General features: G+C 41.7%; 1 protein-coding gene across 1 annotated transcript in view; it reads left to right on the top strand.

Annotated features, from left to right (window-relative positions):
- nrn1la (neuritin 1-like a) overlaps window positions 1-22174 on the top strand; it is a 95979-nt gene that overhangs the window by 53156 nt on the left and 20649 nt on the right. The window contains exon 2 of the mRNA XM_061822264.1: window positions 6411-6561. Coding sequence (XP_061678248.1) covers window positions 6411-6561 — 151 coding nt within the window. The remainder of the gene's footprint in view (window positions 1-6410; window positions 6562-22174) is intronic.

Genomic DNA, 22174 nt, shown 5'->3' with positions numbered 1-22174 from the left:
AGAAGTGGTTAAATCACGTTTAATGTGGGTTGGCCCAGTCATGCAATACATGCAGAAGGGAGAGGTAATAATGCAAATGGGACCATAATAGGAGTCAACTATTGATAGATACAGCTCTCAGGATAATGGACTCCATATCACACCATCTCGCCCATCATGGCAGACAATCAACAGCTTTGCTCTAGGCAGACAAAAAAGTGATTTAAATTTCCATCACTCCATTTTTTGAGCTGCTTATCCTCACGAGGGTCCCAAGAGTGCCAGAGCTTATCCCAACTGTCAAATGGCAGGAGGCAGGGTACACCCTGAACTGGTTGCCAGCCAATCGTAGGGCACATGGACACAGACCACAGTCACACTCACAATCACACCTAGGGGCAATTTAGAGTCTTTCATTAATGCCCGTTTTTGAAATGTGGGGGAAAACCAGAGTTCCTGGAGAAAACCCACGCAGGCACTGGGAGAACATGCAGATTCCACGCAGATGGGGCCAAATCTTGAATCCCGGTCCTCAGAACTGTGAGGCCAATGCTGTAACAGCTGTGCCACCATGCCACCGCTGCAAAATGGGATTTTTTGTTAGAGTCGGCTAACTGCCATTCTAGTATTTCTGCAAATGGCGTTACTTCCGCTGCACCAATAGGAAACACATTTCCAAACTCACGGAAGATTTGGACAAATCAATCTTGGTCTTTACACTTGGGAAATGCAGACGTTGGCAGCTGGAGAATTCCACCCTTTTCAAAGATAAACAAGCTTGATGTGGCGGGGATGATAAAACTCAGAGGATCGCTTGTCGACACAACAATGCATCGTGTGTGGGCGAAACCTTGACCGAAAGAGCAGCAGCTTTATTCAACAAAAGATAAAGTGGCGCAAGTTGTGAGAATTTTATTGATTCTCAACATAACAAAAGTCAAGCGTCGTCGGGTAAAAAGTCGGGGACGTATACAAACAACGAGAGAGGGATCTCATTGTGTGCGGGCGAAACCTTGACCGAAAAAGCAGCAGCTTTATTCAACAAAAGATAAAGTGGAGCAGGATGTGAGAATTTTATTGAATCTCATTATAACAAAAGTCAAGCGTCGTCGAACAGAAGTTGCGGATGTACACAAACAACGAGAGAGGGATTCACGATCAAGTACAGTGTGCTGTGTACTAGTGATTCCTTATTGCTAATATCGCTATGCTCTTATTATGAAAGCTATATATTTTGAAATCATTGAGATGTGAGCAATGATTCCTATCTCCCAACAACTTTTTTTACTATTGCTCATCACTTAAAATAACATCCAATTTGGAGTAATATGTTGCTAGCATCACTGAACACAATGTTTTTTTTCTTGGCCCGTGTGAATAGTTAATTGACATTTCTACATCCAGTGTTTGACATGGAAACAGAGGACCACTTCAGTGTTGGAGGAGGTGTCTTGGTTGAGAGCACCTTAGGCCCATGGTAGGGTGGGTCATGCTCTTACTTTCCCATATCCATTGGGAGATCTGAATCCACAGCCTGCATACCGTGGTTAAGCTATTTGCATCACATCAGCTCCATTGATACGATTCAATCACATGAGCTCATTCCAGCTGAATGACTGGAGTGCGGTGTGATGATTCACACCCTTGAGGGTTTTATGCATGTGTTGCGTAGTATTCATATGTGTATGTGTTTTTAATTGTCATCATTCTCCATTCTTTCACCTACGCGCTTCAGACTTGGCAAATGAACAGGCAGCTAGTTATTTCTGTGTATTGGCTGTCAGCACCAATGAGTTTCCAAATCAACGAGTTGAGAGATGAGATGAATTGTGACGTGAATAAAGCCACATTCACTTAATCTCTTCAGGAGCCATGCACATGAAGTGATGGCACAAGTTTGATTGAATGTTCACCTTTAATGGAATTGTTTTTTGTTTTTTTTTGTGTAAAAATTCTTGTCACGGTTGTAAGTAAAATGTTTTGTAAATGCATGGATGTGCTTTATTCTTGTCTCACTTTCCAGGCTTGAGCACTATACATTTGTCATGAGCATTTGAGGAGATACTAGAGAACGTGTTTTCTTAATTGAAGAGAGGATGAGGGAGATATTGGGAATTTAATGAAAAGAAGACAAAATTGTGTGATGGTAACATCTTTTAATTAGTATGACTTTACCACTGCTGCTTAGCCTTTACTCTCATCAATTTGCCACTACATTATTTAAAAGCTAAAATAGGAGCGTCTAAATCAGACAACACTGCTTTTGTCCCAGAAGAGCGGTCCATCCCTGGATGAAATCTGACTTTACTGTGATAGAAGAATGCAGAAATCAATTCAAAAACAGGGTGAGTGGTTAGCAGGTCTGCTTCACAGTTCTTATGATGGGGGCCTTCCTGTGTGGACCTTGAAAGTTTGAATCTGGGAACTCTGGCTTCCTGTCAGACTCTAAATTGACCATTGGTGTAAATGCGAGTTTAAAAGTTTTATTTATTTATTTATTTTTTTTTATATACAGTGTGTGCCCTTCCCCTGACTGATGACTAATCCAGGGAGTACCCTGCATCTTGCCCAAAGTCAGCCAGGATGTACTCCAGCTCACCCTTGACCTTAACGTGGACAAGTGCTATAGAACAGTGATTCCTATTTAGAGTGTGGTGGCACTCCGGTGCGGTGGACTTTTTAAGGCCACATTTGGGGGTTTTCAAACACCACTAAATTGAATCACAGCACCCCTTAAATTTCAGATTATTTATTTTTTCAACTGTATCTCTTTAAATTCAAGCCAGAAAACTATATCATATACAATACTTGGTTGAAATGTATTTCTTCAGAACAAAAACACAGCACCACCTTGCCTCAAAATGGTTTGTTCCACCCAATCCCTCTCAGTCTGCTCAACTGGACTCTTAACGTGTTATCTGCACAAAAAACTAGGCTGCTGTCCATTTATGTACAGTCGTGGTGTAAGTACCTGTCTTAAAACAGGATTTGTGGAACATTTATTAACTCCTACCACTTAAAAACACACTGTTATCATTAACCATTCCTCAGTTTTGCTCCATTTATTTTTTTCCGAGCTAAAAGATATTTCAGGTGGTCAGAGATGATCCCACAGACCCCTGTTTGAATTGGAATCAGAGAAGCTGGCTGTTGTGTCCTGTACAATGTTTGTTTTTAAAATCCACTCCATTTGTCTTTTCCAGAGCCTCTGCATTTAAATAACCATTTTTAGATTTGATGGTTTAGTCACAGACCTTCCACAGAAGTGATGTGCTTTTCTTTCTCAAATGTAGGAACTAAACTGCATTAAAATACTGGATCCACAATAATAAAATTTATCTTGCCTGCCAGAAGCTCAGGATCCCCAATCTTCTGATCCTAGATTCACCCATGCTGTGAGAAATCACAATCGGAATGCCTTTGCCATCGAAATTGAAGTCATCCATCAATCATATAAAGGCACAGTAACAGCATTAAAACATATTCCTTACAGAATCAAATAGACATACAATTTATACAATAATCTTAAGGGATCAAATGGAGTTATACGCATTGATAAATGGGCTTTAGCTCTCTAATCATAAACTCTGATAAGTATAAAAGAATCACTCCTTTTGGAATAGCCTTTTGATATGTGCTAGTCCTTGCTTTTGAGGCACCTCATTGTAATTTTAACCAAGAGTTGGTCAGGGCTGGAAAGCAACACTTCTGAAATCATCAGTCAGAATTTCAACAATTCTTGCAATATTTATGCTGTAGTTGACAGGCTCACAACCCCCCAGAATCAGATAGCGCCTGAACTTTGAATAACTAACAAATCTGATAAAGTTGCTTGTCCATCCATCCATCCATCCATTTTCTTAGCCACTTATCCTCACAAAGGTCATGGGAGTGCTGGAGCCTATCTCAGCTGTCAACGGGCAGGAGGCGGGGTACACCCTCAACTGGTTGCCAGCAGGACACATGAAGACAGACAACAGTCGCACTCACAATCACTCTTTAAGGCAATTTAGAGTCTCCAATTAATGCATGGTTTTTGGATGTGGGAGGAAACCGGAGTGACCGGTGAAATCCACGCAGGGATGGGGAGAACATCCAAACTCCACACAAGCGGGGAAACTCGGACCTTAGAACTGTAAGCCCAATGCTCTACAACTGCGCCAGCGTGCCGCCAATTTGCTTGTCATTTTAGTTGAAAAAAAAAAAAAGTATATCAGCTTAGATATCAGTACAAATCAGCAAAATAATAAATTGAAAATACATCTGATGTCACCCATGGATAAAAACTCATTACCACATAAGAATTTCATACAGTTGACCAAAAAACTGTAGAGAAAACAGTACAGCAACTGAAACCATCAACAAGCTGATATGACTCAATACTATCTCACTGATTTGCAGCAAGCAATCAATTGCTCACTTCAGTCAAGCGAGTTTCCTAAAGCTCTTAAAGTTTCTGACATTTAGCCTCGTCTAGAAAATAGAACGCTGGACATGTCCATGTTAGCAAGCATGTCATCTCCCTTTCAAATCTAACTTTGTCTAGAAGGTTATTTTTAGTCAACTATGAAATTTCTTGGACTTATATTGACTTTTTGACAAATTTTACAGAGTTCCCTCAGTATAGAATGTGCCCTTAACAATGTGCTTGTCATGATCCTGCTGCTTCAGCATGAGCTGTGCAGGTGCCAGCGCGGCTGCGCTGATTGGGAGGCGCACACCTGCTCCTCATGCGGGCTGATCATCCCCTGTATAGATAGGACCCGGTGACGACTGGTCCTCCGCCAGTTCGTTGAGCTTTATGTCCCGTTCCAGCACTCTCGTATTTCTGATTGATCCTGTGTGGACTGACCTTCGTCCGTTCTCCGACCAACCTTGTAAGCCTGATTCCTTGACACTTCTGCCTGCGTTGTTTCCCCGTGCACCGGACTGCCTGCTCGATCCCCCAACTCTGCATACAATAAACGTGTCTCTTCTTGAACTACCTTGCGTCTTCCGAGTTCCTGCATTTGGGTCCTACCTCTCGTTCCGATGGGACGTGACAGAACGAACTAGCCATCACAGGACCCAGCAGGAAAGACCCGGCGTCGCCGGGACCGACGCAAGGTAGTTCAAGAAGAGACACGTTTATTGTATGCAGAGTTTGGGGATCGAGCAGGCAGTCCGGTGCACGGGGAAACAACGCAGGCAGAAGTGTCAAGGAATCAGGCTTACAAGGTTGGTCGGAGAACGGACGAAGGTCAGTACACACAGGATCAATCAGAAATATGAGAGTGCTGGAACGGGACATAAAGCTCAACGAACTGGCGGAGGACCAGTCGTCACCGGGTCCTATCTATACAGGGGATGATCAGCCCGCATGAGGAGCAGGTGTGCGCCTCCCAATCAGCGCAGCCGCGCTGGCACCTGCACAGCTCATGCTGAAGCAGCAGGATCATGACAGTGCTAAATTATATAAGGTTGAATATTGAGTCTGTAAAAGGTGTCAGTTCTGGTGTAGTTTGATCTCAGTGCGGTTTTTGATATGGTGGATCATGATATACTACTGAACAGGTTGGAAATGTGGGTAGGACTAAATGCAACAGTCCTTTTAATGATCAGGTCCTACCTGGAGTAAAAGAGTTATTTCCTAACCAGTGGAATGTTCAATCTCATCAAGTGACAATGATTGGTGGGGTCCCTCAAAGGTCAGTTCTTGGACCCCTTCTGTTAAGCATGTATCTGCTATCCTTCCGTCACACTCTTCAGAACTTTAATGTTGACTAGTTAAAAAAAAAAAGAATTGCAGATGTAGCAGATTGTCTAAATTTCTGAAGACATGATTATGAATGAATCTATTGTTTAGGAGCACAAATCGATGCCCTTTGACAAAATAAGTTAGTCCTGGTCCTATATCAGAAATGTGGTTTGGGAGAAGAGCTGTTGGTCGAGATGTATTACCATGTGAATGGTGAGGTGTTTCAGTCATGTTGAGTTACACCAAACACTACAAAGCAGAAAACAAACATCTTTCATTTCTACCCCTTGTGATGTGTGGGGAATTTTAACGTTTTCAATATATCAACATGTTAAAAAGCAGGGTGTGTGTGCACTGCTTTATCTGTCTTTGTACCACAAGCTGCGTTCTTTTGCTTTTTCTTGTTAAACACCCTTGGATGTATTTGAAGTTGGATTCCTTCCATTCAAACACTATCATGTGTGTTGTTACATTCAAAACAAATATGACAAAATGTAATATTAAAGTAAAGTCATATTAAAAGACAGTTTATAGTTATGTTATGCACAAGTATGATGAAGTCCATCATAAAACAACTGCACTAAACAAAAAACAAAAAAAAAACAAAAGAACATGTCATTTCTTGGATTCTATGTGCTTTCAGCCTCATAAATGAATTAATATTGTGGTTTTGATTCCTTACGTGTACTTTCAGTGCTGAGCCCTTGCTCTGTTGCTGCAGTTTCAACTAGAAGGTGTCATTTTATCTACAAGGGCTTTGCGCAGTGTCTCATGGCACTGGGCGACAGTCTGACGGACACTGCGCACAAGGATGAAGACACACATGAGATACACTCCATTTGCAGGTGAGTGCATTTACTCACATAAGGCTGGAGTATGTAACTTTTATCTTGTTCTGGTTTTAACCCAGAAATGACCCTGACTGAACGAATTAACTTATCTATCATCTTGCTGTATTTCCCAGTATTAGATCTTTTGTATTGTGTGTCTGCTCTGATAGCTTCTTAAATGAAATTACACTATTCAATGTCAATGTTCTCAGCACTTGAAATAAGTCACCCTGTAGATATAGATCTATATCAGGGCTGCAAAATATATGTTTGAGTATTGCCGTCCTGATGTATGTGTGTGCAATAGTCATATCACAGGTTCTGCTGTGATGTTGGTGTTCTGGATTGTACAGTGAATCAACTATAAAATTAAAGGGGAATTCCACTGGTTTGTATTAACAATGTATCCAAGAGATCATGTAATATGTACTCTATTTTGACAATGTGATGTTAAATCGACTCTCATTTAATAGTGTTTTGGGAAGATTTTTATCGACAATTCTGAATTTTCAGGGGCGCTGCCATTTTGGCGACTCACATGACCTATGTGCGTGGATGTGACGTGTTATGTGCCGCAACAAAGGCTCAATTACATGGGATACCATTATGCCCAGCGCTGGTTTCTCTGATTAATCCTCATCTGATGAAGAAATAGCGGTATTGGTTGATCGGGAAGACGGAGGAATACTTCCATACACAGCTGTAAGCGGCACAGTCGTGAGCGGCTCCGCTGCTCGGCCGCTTGGTTGATCGGGAAGACGGATGAATACCTCCATACACAGCCATGAGCAGCACTGCTCCGGGGCTCGCGGGAGCCGTGAGCTCGCTCCCCGAGCCGTGCGAGTGAGCTCCGGGGCTCCGGTGAGCCGCGAGCCCGCTCCCCAAGCCATATGGGCGAGCTCCAGGGGTCAGGGGTCGAGCTCACGACTCCACCACTCGGTTGATTGGGGAGACGCAATAAAGAGCCGTAAGCAGGAAATATTCCTCTGTCTTCCCGATCAACCGATACTGCTATTTCTTCATCAGACGAGGATAAATCCAAGAAATCAGCGTTGGTGTCCCATGTAATTGAGCATTTTGAACCCCACGTAACACATCATATCCATGCACGCAGGTCATGTGACTCGCAAAAATGGCACCGCGCCTGAAAATTCGGAATTGTCGATAAAAATCTTCTCAAAACACTATTAAATGAGAGAGGATTTAACATCACATTGTCAAAATAAAGTACATATTACATGACCTATTGGATACAATGTTAATGAAAACCAGTGGAATTCCCATTTAAAAGTGACTAGCAGAGAGTTTGGACATGCTAAGAGAATGTATGCCTGCTACTTTTACAAATTGACTTTTAAGTCTTTGTCTTTTCTGGTTCCGCTGTGGAACTCACACATGACTGCTTGGACTCGGACCGCCACCCTTTAGCAAGACCAAGTTGGCCAGCAGTGGACTTTGCTGACTGGGCATCAGCTGGTCTCGCTGTTGAACCCGTGCTTCACCATTTGATCAAGTGGGAGGACATCAGAGAACCCCCCCCTCATAAAAAAAGAAACAAACCAAAACAAAAGACATACATAAAACCCACAGGAAGAGGTTTGAACCCAGAACCTTTTGATTATGAGGCATACATACGAGCCATGCAGTCCATCTTCTGCCAGTGATCAACATTTCAAAAAATATCTTATTGCTAAATTACTTGTCGACTACATCTAATTTAAATTACATACTTAATCAAGTGAAGCCACTTCGATGTTTCCCACATAATGATTTTTCATTTAATTACAGGCTTTTATTTCATATGGCTAATTTTGACTTGTGCAGTCGTTAAAGTGTCTTTGCCAGTGTATCTTCTTTATTTGCAATCAATGTAGTAAATGTTACTTTTTATTGAGTTGTTAATATTTTGTTATGGGGATTCAAAGCTTTCCACAACCCTCATAATACCATATTAGAAATTTTCCAAATTGGTTACCCACATTTTGGTATCAATTAGGCTTTATAGCTCTCCTATTATGGTTCTCTTCAAGCTTTCAATGACACATGGTGTGCTCCTGGAGGCTGGCACTTTGCTTGTGGTGTGTATTTGATGAGCACATAACAGAGACATAATTCATTTTTGCTGTCAACAGATGTGGCAGGGCTAATGAGTCCTTACTTTTGACAACAAAGGTATTTACTTTATCGTATGTTTTAATTAGGTACTCTTACTCTTACCTACTTTCTATGTGGTAGTTTTTATGCATTGGGTCGAAGCACCTGGAGAGTACTCACACAGGCAGGGGGAAGACATACTAATAGTCCTGTCGAAATCCAAAACCAGGACCTCTGACTTTAGGCTGATGTGCTAACCCATGTTTCACAATGCCCATCTATTTATACTTTTTCTTATCCTCCTTATACTATGTTCAACGTAGCGGTTGAGCTAAAAGCTATCACACCTGACGTTGGGATGAGGTGGAATGGTCACCAGACCTTCAGGGCACTGACTGACAAAAAAACATTCACACCCACAGTCAAACTTTAGGGAACCCTTGTGAGGATAAGCGGTTCAGAAAATTGTTGGATGGATAAATTCCATCACATACTTTATTCTATACAGAAGGGACTGAATATTATAATGCCTGGGGAATTCTTACAATGTATAAATATGTGTGACCAGATAATCAAAGGGAAGGTAGATAACAGGAGTGACTCTCATTGGTAGTTTGCACTTGTGGTTGTTGGATGCAATCCAAGCAAATATCTTCTGCTGGCTTGCAAATTGTTGCTGTTGTTGTCTATTTTTCCCAGGGTATCAACAATAACGGCACACCACTTGTCTTGTCAGTAGACAAGTGACACTGAGGTCCCGTTTAAACACCCACATGCTGAGTTGCTGGGAAAAGAAAACCTGCTGTGCATATCACTTTTGCCCTGCACAGCTAAGATTTGCATTGGCTCACATGATGGAAAGATTGGTTGCATCCAACAATTAATCTATCCATCCACCCACCCATCCATCCAGTATCCAAGCCACTTACAATACCGTCACAAGGGTCATGGTAGAGCTAGAGCCTATCCCAGCTGGTTTCACACGAAAGTCTGACTGCAGCCTAAACTGGTCACCAGTGAGTTGCAGGGCATATATCGACACCATCACTGAGCGGGAATCGATCCCACACTGCTCGCACCAAAGTGAGGCATGTGGACCACTACACCATCAGTGATCCATCCATTCTAAGATATGATAAAGTAAGATAACCTTGATTCGTCCCAGAATGGGGATATTTTAATTTTTTTCAGCAGCAATACGGGAAACAAGAAATAAAATATACATAGCATTCATTCTACCACTAATCCGGTTCAGGGTCAAAGGGAGCTGGAGCCTACTCAGCTGACTTAGGGTGTAAGGCGGTGGATTGGTCACAGGGGACATGTAGAGACACACAACAATTTACACTCATATTCACTTTGTTACTGAGGCTAAACTGAACTCAAACTGCCTGCATGCAAGTCAAATGAGGGAACCACTTAACTGGCAGTGACTGCCACTCACCCAAAAGCAGCAGTTATAAAACTTAGAAACATAGTAAAGCTCTTTTGTTTTCAGAAAAACCGTAGATTTAATTAGGAGGACAACAGCTCACAACTATCCTTCAGTCTGTCCGTAAATAATATGCAGGTGTACATTATTCTAAACAATCTGTTGTTTTCTACAGACAAAAAGTCAGTACAGCAGAATGTGAACACTGTGATTGCTGTAACATATTGTTGTGTTTGTGAAGTCGATGGCATCCCAGCATGCTTCACAGCTCAGGTTGTAAATAGCTCTCCTTTTATTACGTGTTGCATGATTTACACTGTAAAATCTGAACTCTGACTGTGGGCTGTTAAGGGCAGGGCCTGTTGACTGGGGTTGTGACATGAGCAAAGATGAAAAGCAAAGAGACATTTAAGCTTGTATGTCGGCTCAAGTCAGAGAGTCTGAGTGTGGCATGCTTGGGCGTGAGTTGTAGTCGATAGCATCTTGTCTGTAAGTGGGCATTCTGTAACCGCTCATAGAAATAAAGCGACTCGTGTCATCCTTGACCAAATAAAGCAAACATGTCAAGCTCCTGGCCAATCAATTTGAAGTCAGTGTGACATTGGCCCGCATAATCGCATCAGCCAGACATGTCCACATAATTCCCTGAGCTGTGTACATTTATTTGAATGGAATATACAGTACTCAGTGTTGGGAGTGTGGCTTTACAACAGCTAAAGAACTACCAGTGTCAAAGGAACCAGTTTTGGGTCCTTCTGCATCCACTCATGCATTTTAAGAATTACTAACTGTCCATTCATCCATTTTCTTAGCCGCTTATCCTCACAAGGGTTGCGGGGAGTGCTGGAGCCTATCCCAGCTGTCATCGTGCAGGAGGCAGGGTAAATGCTGAACTGGTTGCCAGCCAATCGCAGGGCAGAATTACTAACTGTTACTGCTAATTTTGGTTGAATGAAGACACATTGCTGTAGAAGTCGTGGTTGTGTTTGAGCAACCTGACTTCAAAAAGTGAAAGCGACCGGCGAACGACTCAAGAAAAGAATGCCGAAGGACATCTCATTTGATTGGAGGCAATGACGTTTGGAAGAAAAAAGGTTTACATCTTTATGGGGTAGGTTTTCATTAAAGTGTTTATTCAAAGTTTTAACTAAGACAAAACTGTTCCTTCCTCGTAGTTGTTACAACACAAATCTGACTGTAAAAGGTGTTTTCAGAGTTGAAAATCATACATTTAAAGGATTCTGACACAACTACAGTATATGGATGTGATTCAGCATTATTCTTATTCTTGTTTTTTGAGAAGTTTGAAGTACATCTGACGGTTCATTTGTTGACATTGCTGACATTGCAATTAGCTTGTGCTGTAAACGTTTGCAAATCTTCTCGGGGTCCACATATAATCAACAGTACACATAATAGATTAGGAGAGCACGTAGTACATCAATATAGTAGATCGCCATAATTCATTGATTCAGTAGTTACAATACATTCATTGGAGTTGAACATGTAAACAACATACACAAAAGACACCAATGAATAAGTTAATATGAAATTAAACACTGTCAAAACCAAAAATCAATTTTTATCCTCAAGCAACACCACCACCCATCCATTGTCTGAGCCACCTATCCTCATGAGGGTTGCGGGAGTGCTGAAGCCCATCCCAGTTGTCATTGGGCAGGAGACAGGGTACACCCTGAATTGGTTGCCAGCCAATCGCAGGGCACACAGAGACAGACAACAGTCACACTCATAATCACACCTTGGGGCAGTTTGGTGTGTCGAATTAATAATGTAGGAGGAAAACAGAAAATTTTCCATCATAATTGTTATGCAATCTCAAAAGAATAAGAACCCCCATCTGCGCACTCGTGTTTAGGTAACATACACACAATTTAATAACACAGCTTGTATATAACATACGGGGAGGAAGAGGGAATAAAAGTGCACGTAACACACGAGTAGAAGCAGTAAAAGTACAAAACATAGAAGATGCTAATAAAAAGGTCAGCGTGTTAACAAATGCCAGTCATCCTGTTCTAAATCGACTCGGTGCACAGAGCCACAGCAGAAGGATGACGCCAAGGAAAGAGGGAATCTAATCCAGACAACATTAGGAGTGATTTAGGCCTTGAGGTATGATAGTGGATATTACAGTACTAGAGCCAATAGTAAAATACACAGGGGATTGGAACAATAGAAGACAGCAATGCAAAAAATAATTATCCAGCACCCTGTTTCTTCTATTGTTGCACCTAAATTACCTCCAGATCGTCATTGCCATCAGGTGAACAACAGGAGACCCCGCCCACCAGCAGTCAGCCTGGAAACTGAGGACTGAAAGTGAAAAAACAGCAGATAATGAGGACATGGCACTATTATGTAATAAATATTCAACTTTACAATAACTTGAACAATAGTTAAACTATTATTCTTGACTTCTGATTTGAAAACAATTTATCCAACATTTTATTGTTCATATATATATAAAGTATATAGTTTAAGGGTCATAATAGGGCCATTATGACACCAGTAATACAGAGTATAATGGCATTAATGCTCTTTTATCTGAATTGCTTCCCTCCATACATCTGTATCTATCCATCCACCCATCCATTTTATGAGCTGGTTATCCTCACAAGGGTCGTGGGAAAGCTGGAGCCTATTCCAGCTATCATGTTGCAGGAGTCGGGGCACACCCCGAACTACTTGCCAGCCAATCACAGGGCACATAGAGACAAACAACAGTTGGACTCACAAACACACCCCACGCAGGCACTGAGAAAACATGCAAATTCCACACAGGCGGGGCTGTGATTCCAACCCTGGTCCTCAGAACTGTGAGGCCAATGCTCTACAGCTGCACCACTGTGCTCCCGATTAAATTTTATTTAACATAAAATTCTGGGTCCGGCAAATGGTCAATGAGTATCCCCCAGAATAGTGCAGATGATTCATTTTATGTTATCAAGTTACCTTAGAAACCTTTTTTCTCGGCATGATACAGTACTTTATCGGATACCTTGACAAATGGAAATTGAAATACCATCTCCAGTGGCTCACAGTTATTTCTTTCAGGAGCGCGTCTGCACTCTGATGACCCTTTTAACCTCTCTTTATTTGCAGCGGATGTTGCTGTTTAAAGATGTACATCTCTCGTCACTCCTATTTTCCTATTCTCCTTTCAGGTACCACTACATTCCTCTATAGCCTATCCCTAACGGTGATTCCTCGCACTCATGCTGTCATCTCTATTCACTGTTCTATTTATACGTTTCTCTTTTATCTATCTTCTGAAGACATGCTACTGACTAAAGTAAAGACCCACTGGCTGAGAGTCTTGGAAAAGGATCACTGATTTAAGTGCTGGGTTTCTGTCAGAAAATAAATGTGTACAGCGCTAGAGGAAGTAAATGGAATCATCTCAGTGGATGGCACAGTAGATCTCCGTCAAAACTGTCTGTAGTGTGAATCTGACTGTTTAACAGCAGGGACTAGGAGTAGAACTCTTTGCAATATATAATGAAGGAGGGTTTTCACCCAGGCACACTTAATCTGCCAGGCAAGGTATTCTTTTTCTCAAGATTACCAGGCATATATGAACAATAACCGTGTGTATACTGTATTTCCTTCAATTTGCTTGTATAACTCTTAAAAAGAAGTCCAACCAGTGATGAAGCATGTGGTATTTTTTATTGGAATGAGCTCCATTCTCTGCAAGAAAGCTTGAATGCACATATGACCCTCACCAATGTTTTGGTCATATTTTAAAAAGTTTTTTCACCTTTATTTATTCAGGTAAGTCACTTGAGACCAGATTTTCTTTTGCAATTCCCACCTCTCTGCAGACTGCAGAGTACAACAAGGCAAAAATGAAAGCAAATACAGATAAAGATTTACATAAACAATGGGTATGCAAAGTATTAATACCCTCTTCAGTTTTTCTCTCTTGCTTATATTGCAGTAATTTACCAAAATCACCTATGTTCATTTTTTCCTGATTAATATATACACAGCAAATATTGACAGAAAAAAATATTGAATTGTTAAAATTGATGAATAGAGAGCAATGCAAGCAAGAAAGACATGGAAGTAAGTCTGGATAATAAACATTACTGTGTTACAGAAAATCCAAACATTCTTGGAACCCAACAACCACTTGCTGTAAATGCCATATTTTGCATTTTTGAACTTGTCACCAGTGAGTGAGAATTGGATGCATCAGCCCATTCTGTCTACGATTGCGTTTCAAACTTGGGACAACTCATCCAAAAACTACTAGGCTCTGGCCACACAGAAATGGAGAGTTGAAGGGTTTTTTTTATGGACAGTTTTTCAAAAGAAAATACATGATGCATTGGATACTTGGTGCTGGCAATATTCTTAGGTCTTCTGTGATGAAACCTAAGTTTTATCCAACTATCCATCCATACATTTTTCAAGCTGCTTATCCTCACATGGGTGGCGGGAGTGCTATAGCCTATCCCAGTTATCTTTGGTCAAAAGGTGGACAATACCCTGAACTGGACATCAGTCAGTCACAGGGCACATATCGACAGGATCATTGACAATAATGAGGCCATAGTTGTCTTGATAATTGCGTTAGAATTCCCAATTGTATGACTCAAGAGGTTAACTTTAGAGGTTACAATGCTGATGCACCTTATTTAATGTTTGATAAACAGTGTGAGGAAGAGTACTTTGGAAATGTGGTTAACAATTACAAGTTACCCTGTTCAAAATGTAATTCTGTAGTAGTCCAAGTATTTTATCAAGGTTAGAAAATTAGTTAGATGGAATGGTGGATGATTGGATAGTACATTTGCCACACAGTTCTGAGGGCCAGGGATCAAATCCAGCCTCCCCACTGTGGAATTTGCATATTTTGCCCTGTGCCTGCGTTGTTTTTGTTTTTTTTTGGTGGTGGTGGTGGTGGTGGGTGGTGCTCTGGTTTCCTCCCGCTTTCCACAAACATGCATAGTAAGTTGATTGAAGACTAAATTATACGCGGGTGTGAATATACGTGTGCATACTTTTTTGTCTACAGTATATGTGACCTGTGATCGGATAGCAACCAATTTAGCGTTTACACCGTCACTCCCCTGGAGTCATCTGTGGTAGGCGCCGCCTGAGCGAGGAAAAACGGTACAGAAAATGGATGGATAGATGAATAATTAATCACATTTGATTACATTTTGATTACATTTTCCCAATTTTGAATTAATGTATCACCGGGACCCTTGAGTGTTTCCTCCCCCCTTAAAATTGGATTCAAACCATAGATTATTATTTTGGAATTAACCACATATGTATTCTTTATGAAAATAATAATCTGATCAGAAAACATGATGAAATGTTAATACATTAATAAACAAGATTCTTGCTTCAAATTACATAGGAATACTGTACAAACAACTGTAAATACAGTGTATAAGTGAACATGTGGAAATCATGACCTAATGTCAAATGTGCACAATTCACCCAATACTACTTCATATTAGAAATCAGATATTTTTCTGATTGTGATTGTTCCATAAAAAAGAAAAAAATTATACAGTTTAAACTCCTCAAAAGTCCATCCATCCATCCATCCATCCATTTCTTTGCTGCTTATCCTCACAAGGGTCGCGGGATCCCAGCTGTCAACGTGCAGGAGGCGGGATACACCCTGAATTGGTTGCCAGCCAATCCTAGGGCACATCAAGACAATCAGCCGCACTCAAAAACACACCTAGGGGCAATTTTTAGTGGCCAACTAATATTGCATGTTTATGGAATGTGGCGGGAAACTGGTGTGCCTGGAGAAAACCCACGCAGAGAACATGCAAACTCCACACAGGCGGGTCCAGGATTGAACTCAGAACTGTGAGGCCAAAGCTTTACAGCTGCACCACCATGCTGCCACTCTTCAAAAGTCAATGTTCTTTTTTATATTAAAAAATGTAACGAAAGATGAGCCTTACCTGTTCCAACATTTGCAAAATCTCAAGGTGGTGCTGTGAGTTCATATTTGGGCAAAAAAATATGTTGTGTTGGATAAAAAGGCAAGAACAGTACACAAATAGAGAGAATCAATCACAAGTGTCAGCTGTAGTAGGAGAAAAATGTGAAAAAATGTGGTTTAACAGTTGTTTTTTCAAGTATGACTAAAACTGTGAAAATTTCCAAAAACAACTCTAATTTAAGCTCCAATTTTCTCCCACTAATGTAACGTTACATATATTTTGAAAGTAAATTACATTACATGTAATTAGTTATCCTTCTTTCCAAGACAGCCAACACAAGAACAAAAGGAGCAGGAATTCAAACCAACAGGAAGATCTGCAGTAGTATCATCTGGTGGAAATTGTTATTAAGGGAATGATTCACACTGTCTACCCTCTCTCTCCCCCAAAAAAATCTTTAAAAGCCTAATTTTAGAGAGTATTTGTGTGTTACCGTGACCCTACAGCCCACCCATATAGCACCCCTTCACTATTATTCACTTAGTTCTATTCCTTGAGGTACCAATTAAAGCACTTATCCTGAAACCCAGCCACCTTAGCGGGAGTGGGCCTAATGTAATGGCAGAGGTGTTAAAATACTCACAAAACCCACTTGTCACATACACACTTCCCCCCCAAGCAGTCTTCCTAATGTTACTACCATATATTTTCTTTCTCTGAGGATTTTAACTCTCTTTGACTTAGTTGTTCTTGCTCCCAATTCCGCCTCTACTACACTTTTCCTTTCTTCCTTCATTCTGATCACATGTTTATGTGATTTACGGACAGAGGCACCTATTAAAAACACAGACTGGTCAAGCTACAGCAAATTTACACTTAGTATATATTCAGGACTTTACTCAGGATATATTCTAAGTCCTACATGTGTGGCTGCCTCATTATGGTGTTCCCTGGTTTTGTTTATTTTTTTGTGTTTTTGGGTCGTCTCTGGATTTAAGTACACAAGGGAAGATTTGGTAACCATCAGGGAGTGCTCCATGGACTTTTTTTCAACAACTGTAAAAAATTTCCAGATTTTTTCCCCAAAGTTACTCACCAGACCAGCGACTCTATACTCATTGGTATATGCTTCTACATCAATGAAAAATGGTCCATGGACGTCACACTACTTTGCATACACTGCAGCCTGTCACGGCCCATCGGAACGAGAGTAGGACCCAAATGCAGGACTCTGACGATGCAAGGTACTTCAAGGAGAAACGTTTATTATATGCAGAGGTAGGGGATCGAGCAGGCAGTCGGATGCAGCAACGGTAGTTGCGACGTCGGGCGAAGAGAGCAGGTGAGCGGGCAGGCAGGAGTCGGTACACAGGAGAACAATCAAAGCAGGCAGAAGTAACGAAGGAGTCAGGCTTACAAGGTTGGTCGGAGAACAGGCGAAGGTCGGTACACACAGGTTCAATCAGGGATACCGGGGCACACGAACGGGACATGAAGATCATACAAACTGGCGCCGGCCAGTTGTCATCGCGGTCATATAAATCCACAGCATAATCAGGCTGCATGAGGCGCAGGTGTGCACCTCCCAATCAGCGCACCTGCGCAGGCACCCGCACAGCTCGTGCTGGAGCGGCAGGATCATGACACAGCCCACTTTTACAGTCTCTGTTCTTGAACTGTATGCCATTTTACTTGCTGCGTGAATTTGCCTCATTCATATTTGTCGGTGTCTCCATCATGCCCCAAGATAGCATGAATGCAGGACTGCTAAAGTTTGCAGAACAACTGAATAAGATTGAGGGAAAAAAAAAAAAACAGACTCACGCCTCATTATTTTAAGAGATTTTAACAAAGCTAAACTCAACCACAAGCTCCCTAAGTGCAAGCAGAACATTGACTGTCCCACCAGAGATAATAACACTTTAGACCACTGCTATACCGCAGTAAACAGATACTGTGGCATTCCCTTAGGCTCTTTTGATCACTGCTTAATGTATTTAATACCTACATACAGGCAAGAATTTATGTACACAAATGAAAAGTGGACCAATGAGGCAAAATTAGAACTTCAAGCCTGTTTCGAATCCATCGACTGGAGTGTTTTTGAAAATTCAGTGAGCTGCCTAGATGAATATATGGATCCTATTAAATCGTGTGTCAGTTTCTGTGAAGAGGTGTGTGTACCAAGAAAAACTTTTCATGTGTACAATAACAACAAGCCAACCTGGTTTACTGCACAATTTAAGCAACTTCGCCAGGCTAAAGAGGTTGCATATCGTAGTGGAGATAGCGCCCTGTACAATCTCACTAGAAATCACCTAACTAAAGAAATTAACATTGCAAAGAGGAATTATGCAGCAAAGATGGAAAAACTGTGCCAATGACTACAAATCAGTCCGTCACGCATTACAATCACTAACCAATTACAAGTGACGATTCTCCCGAGTGGAAAACAATAGTAGGCTAGCCGATGACATGAAGAGATTTTTCTGCAGATTTGAAAAGGACACTTTCACTCCACACACCCATCCATTTCGACCACTGACTACTTCAACACCTTCGACTTCTGGGTTGACCATCCAAGAACAGGACATGAGACACATCTTCAAATAATAAGATTAACAAAGTAGTGGGCCCGTACTTTGTGTCTCCATCCTACCTCAAAAAGTCTGCCCAGACCAACTTGCTCCAAATATTTTCAGCAGGTCTCTGGAACTGTGCGAAATACCAACCAGCTTCAAATGCTCCACCATCATCCAACTGCCCAAGAAACCTGCAATCTCAGGTCTGAATGACTACAGGCCTGTTGCGTTGACATCTGTGGTTATTAAGTCCTTTGAATGCCTTGTGTTGGAGCACCTCAAGAGCATCACAGGTCCTTAGCTGGACCCACTGCAGTTTGCCTACCGAGTAAACAGGCCTGTGGATGATGCAGTCAACATTCTTGAACACCTCGATAGCATGGGAACCCACGCGACGATCCTGTTGGTGGACTTCAGATCTGCATTCAACACCATCCCTGAACTCTTGTCCTCCATGCTTCTCCACTTCAGCATGTTGGCTGCCATCTGCCAGTGGATCTACAACTTCCTGACAGGCGCGACACAACAGGTGAGGCTGGGGGACACCACATCTTTTACTTGCACCATCAGCACTGGGGCACTCCAATGTTGTGTCTTCTCCCATCTGATTTTCTCACTCTACACAAATGACAGCACCTCAATGCACCTGGCTGTCAAACTCTTGAAGTTTGCCAATGACACCACAGTCATCGGACCCATCAAAAAAGATGATTAGTTTGCCAATTGACAGAGAGTGGAGAGACTGAAACTTTGGTGTGACCGACACAACCGAGCGTGTCCAAGACTATAGAGATGACTTCAGGAGGCGTGCTTCACCACAGCTGCCGCTCACGCTGATCAACTGTCTTGTGTCAACTTTCGAGACATACAAGTTCCTGGGAATTACAGTCGGACAGGACCTGAAGTGAGAGACAAACATCAACCCTATCCTCAAAAAATGCCCAGCAAAGGATATACTTCCTGGTGCTTCTGAGGAAGCGTAGCCTGCCATGATACCTGCTGAACCAGTTCTACACAGCAGTCATCCAATCAGTACTGTGTCCCTCCATCTCAGTCTGGTTTGGGGCTCCCACAAAAAGGACAAACTCTGACTGTAAGAGACAATCAAAACTATTGAAAAGATTGTTAGCACCACCCTACCCACCCTTGCGGATGTGCACAACATCCAAACTAGGACAGGAACAGGCAGGATCCTATTGGACCCTCCAAATCCTGGCCAATTGGCCTTCCAGCTCCTTCCCTCGTGTAGGCAGTACCGTACACTGCAAACCAAACTGGCAGGCATTCTAACAGCTTTTTCCCTCTTGCAATTCACTTCTTGAACAGCTAACGTACAATTCAACTGCAACATGCTGACAATTTTTTGTTCTTGAATTAGTTGTCACATTCTTCCGGGCCAATTAGTACTATATATTTTTGATTATTCATGCTGTCACTATGGTAGTCTGACCACTCTGCACCATTGACATATTTGTTGTTGACCAATACTAGCCCCTCAAACCTGAGTAGCATCTGTACCACTTGCACTATCGACTGATGTGTATCAGCAACATTTGGACAATCAACATTGTCCCGAACTATTGCATGACTAGTCACTTTAAACTGCATCCACTCTTGACACACTTTGCACAACAATCATTGCACTGGACTATTGCTCTCATGGTCATTCTTACTAAATGCTGGAAGACTCGGCATCCTTTACACAACTGTGAGTTGGATAAAAAAAAAAAAAAAAACAGAGGTTCTATGTCAATTAATTGTCTGTCTGCTGTCGTACTCAACATGTATCTCGTGCTAGAGCAGCTCCAACTACCGGAGACAAATTCCTTGTGTGTTGTTTCCATGATTGGCCAATAGAGATGATTGTGATTCTGAAAGTGCAATTTGCATTTAGGCCAAGGCTGCACCATTGTCAAAGGCATCCCTGAAGTGCAGCTCTGCTTTTTTATTCCTCATCTCCACAATAGATATTGTGCACTTGTAATCTCTCTTGGTGGCTGCAGATCAGCAGGGCTGAAAAGGAAATATTCAGGGCTAAGGATGCCCAATGGAATTAAACGGTGACCTTTTGCTGTGCTTAAGATGGAATGGGAGAGGCACTGATGAAAAATAGTTGCTGTGTTACAACAGGGCAAAATTATATATCTTATAATGTATCTTAAAGGTTACTTGCCCACTGTAAAGACAGTAGTAAAACATGCAAAGTAAAACTGAATTTAATCATGAACCATTAAACACTGACTTAATAAAGTGTATTCACAATTGTAACAGTGTGGGCGAGCATAACTATTGAAAGTTACCTATAGATGCTAACCAAATAGATATTTCCAAACTGAGTGTCTGAGGATGGTGACAAACTTTTGGTCCACTGCCGCATTGGCATCTCATGGTCAGGAGATTCTCAGTCACACCTATGTAGCAAATTCTAGAGTACAAACAAAGAAAAAATGAATGCTATTTTAAAAAAAAAACCCGTGTATGTACTGTATACATCAAGGGTGCTCAATGCGTAGATCACGATCAACCAGTCGGTCACAAGGCAGTTTCGGTCGATCGAAATGGCGTGCCGAGAAAAAAAAAAAGACATCAGCCGTATTTTTTTTAACTTTAACTCACCGCGCATGTGCAAACAGCGACAGTACAGGAAAAGTTAGAGTTCCCAACCTATTTTAAGCTCTAGTTTCAGAAATCTTAACAAACATGAGTATGGATGCTGCAGTAAAGAAGACGTATGTATCACTTTTATACGGAATGGGAGCCGGACAATTTTTTAACGATGTCATTTCGAAGTGCGTTTGCCTCATCTAACAGTGTAGTGAAATGTGGAGCGGCGTCTTCGAACTGTTTATGGAAAATACAACACCGACATTGCGCCGAAAAGCAGGATAAGAATGAGAAAAGTGAACGGATTAAAATTCCAACTGGCCGCACAGCAGTCACTTTTTACACATCAGAGTTCAACAGTGAAAGCTGTCATTCGTTCCGGGTTCGTCACATCATCGTTGATAACAAGAAGTCCTTCCAAGATGGAGAGATGAGTCATACCTGACTCATAGTTCCGATCTTTTAAAAATAAAGCGGAAATATTCTCTTCAATAAAATCTCTGCAGTTGTAAAGGAGGGCAGTTACACGGCGCTGTGAAGCCATGGCTGATGTGTGGAAGGGCATCGGAGATTGTGAGTGTTTCTCACTGCAGTTGGACGAATCCACTGTCATGAGCAAGGCTGGACCATGGCCAAGAAGGGCGTGACCTTGCCGCCCCTCCGAGCGGTTTCATCTCTGACACCTGTCACTGGTCACAGCTGTGTCGCATGACGCACTGTGATTAGACCATATATTTAATTTGGAGTTTTGTCACTGGCATTTGCCAGTGCATTGTGTTGCATTTACTGCATGTTGGATTCTCCGCTACAGTGTATATAAGTTGCAAGTTTAGTGTTGAGATTTCCTTGTCACAGCAAGTCTGTGCCCTTTTGTTTATCCACATCTTGTCAAGTCTTAGTTTGTGTCATAGTCATCGGACCTTGTTTCACGTTTCTGGATTCTTCCTTTAGTTGGTGATTTTGTGTCCACA

The sequence above is a fragment of the Syngnathoides biaculeatus genome, chromosome 6 (genome assembly GCF_019802595.1).
Source record: "Syngnathoides biaculeatus isolate LvHL_M chromosome 6, ASM1980259v1, whole genome shotgun sequence".
In the NCBI taxonomy this organism is placed as follows: Eukaryota; Metazoa; Chordata; class Actinopteri; order Syngnathiformes; family Syngnathidae; genus Syngnathoides; species Syngnathoides biaculeatus.
Note: the sequence above shows the minus strand (reverse complement) of the source record. Positions and strands in the feature narration are given on the sequence as shown.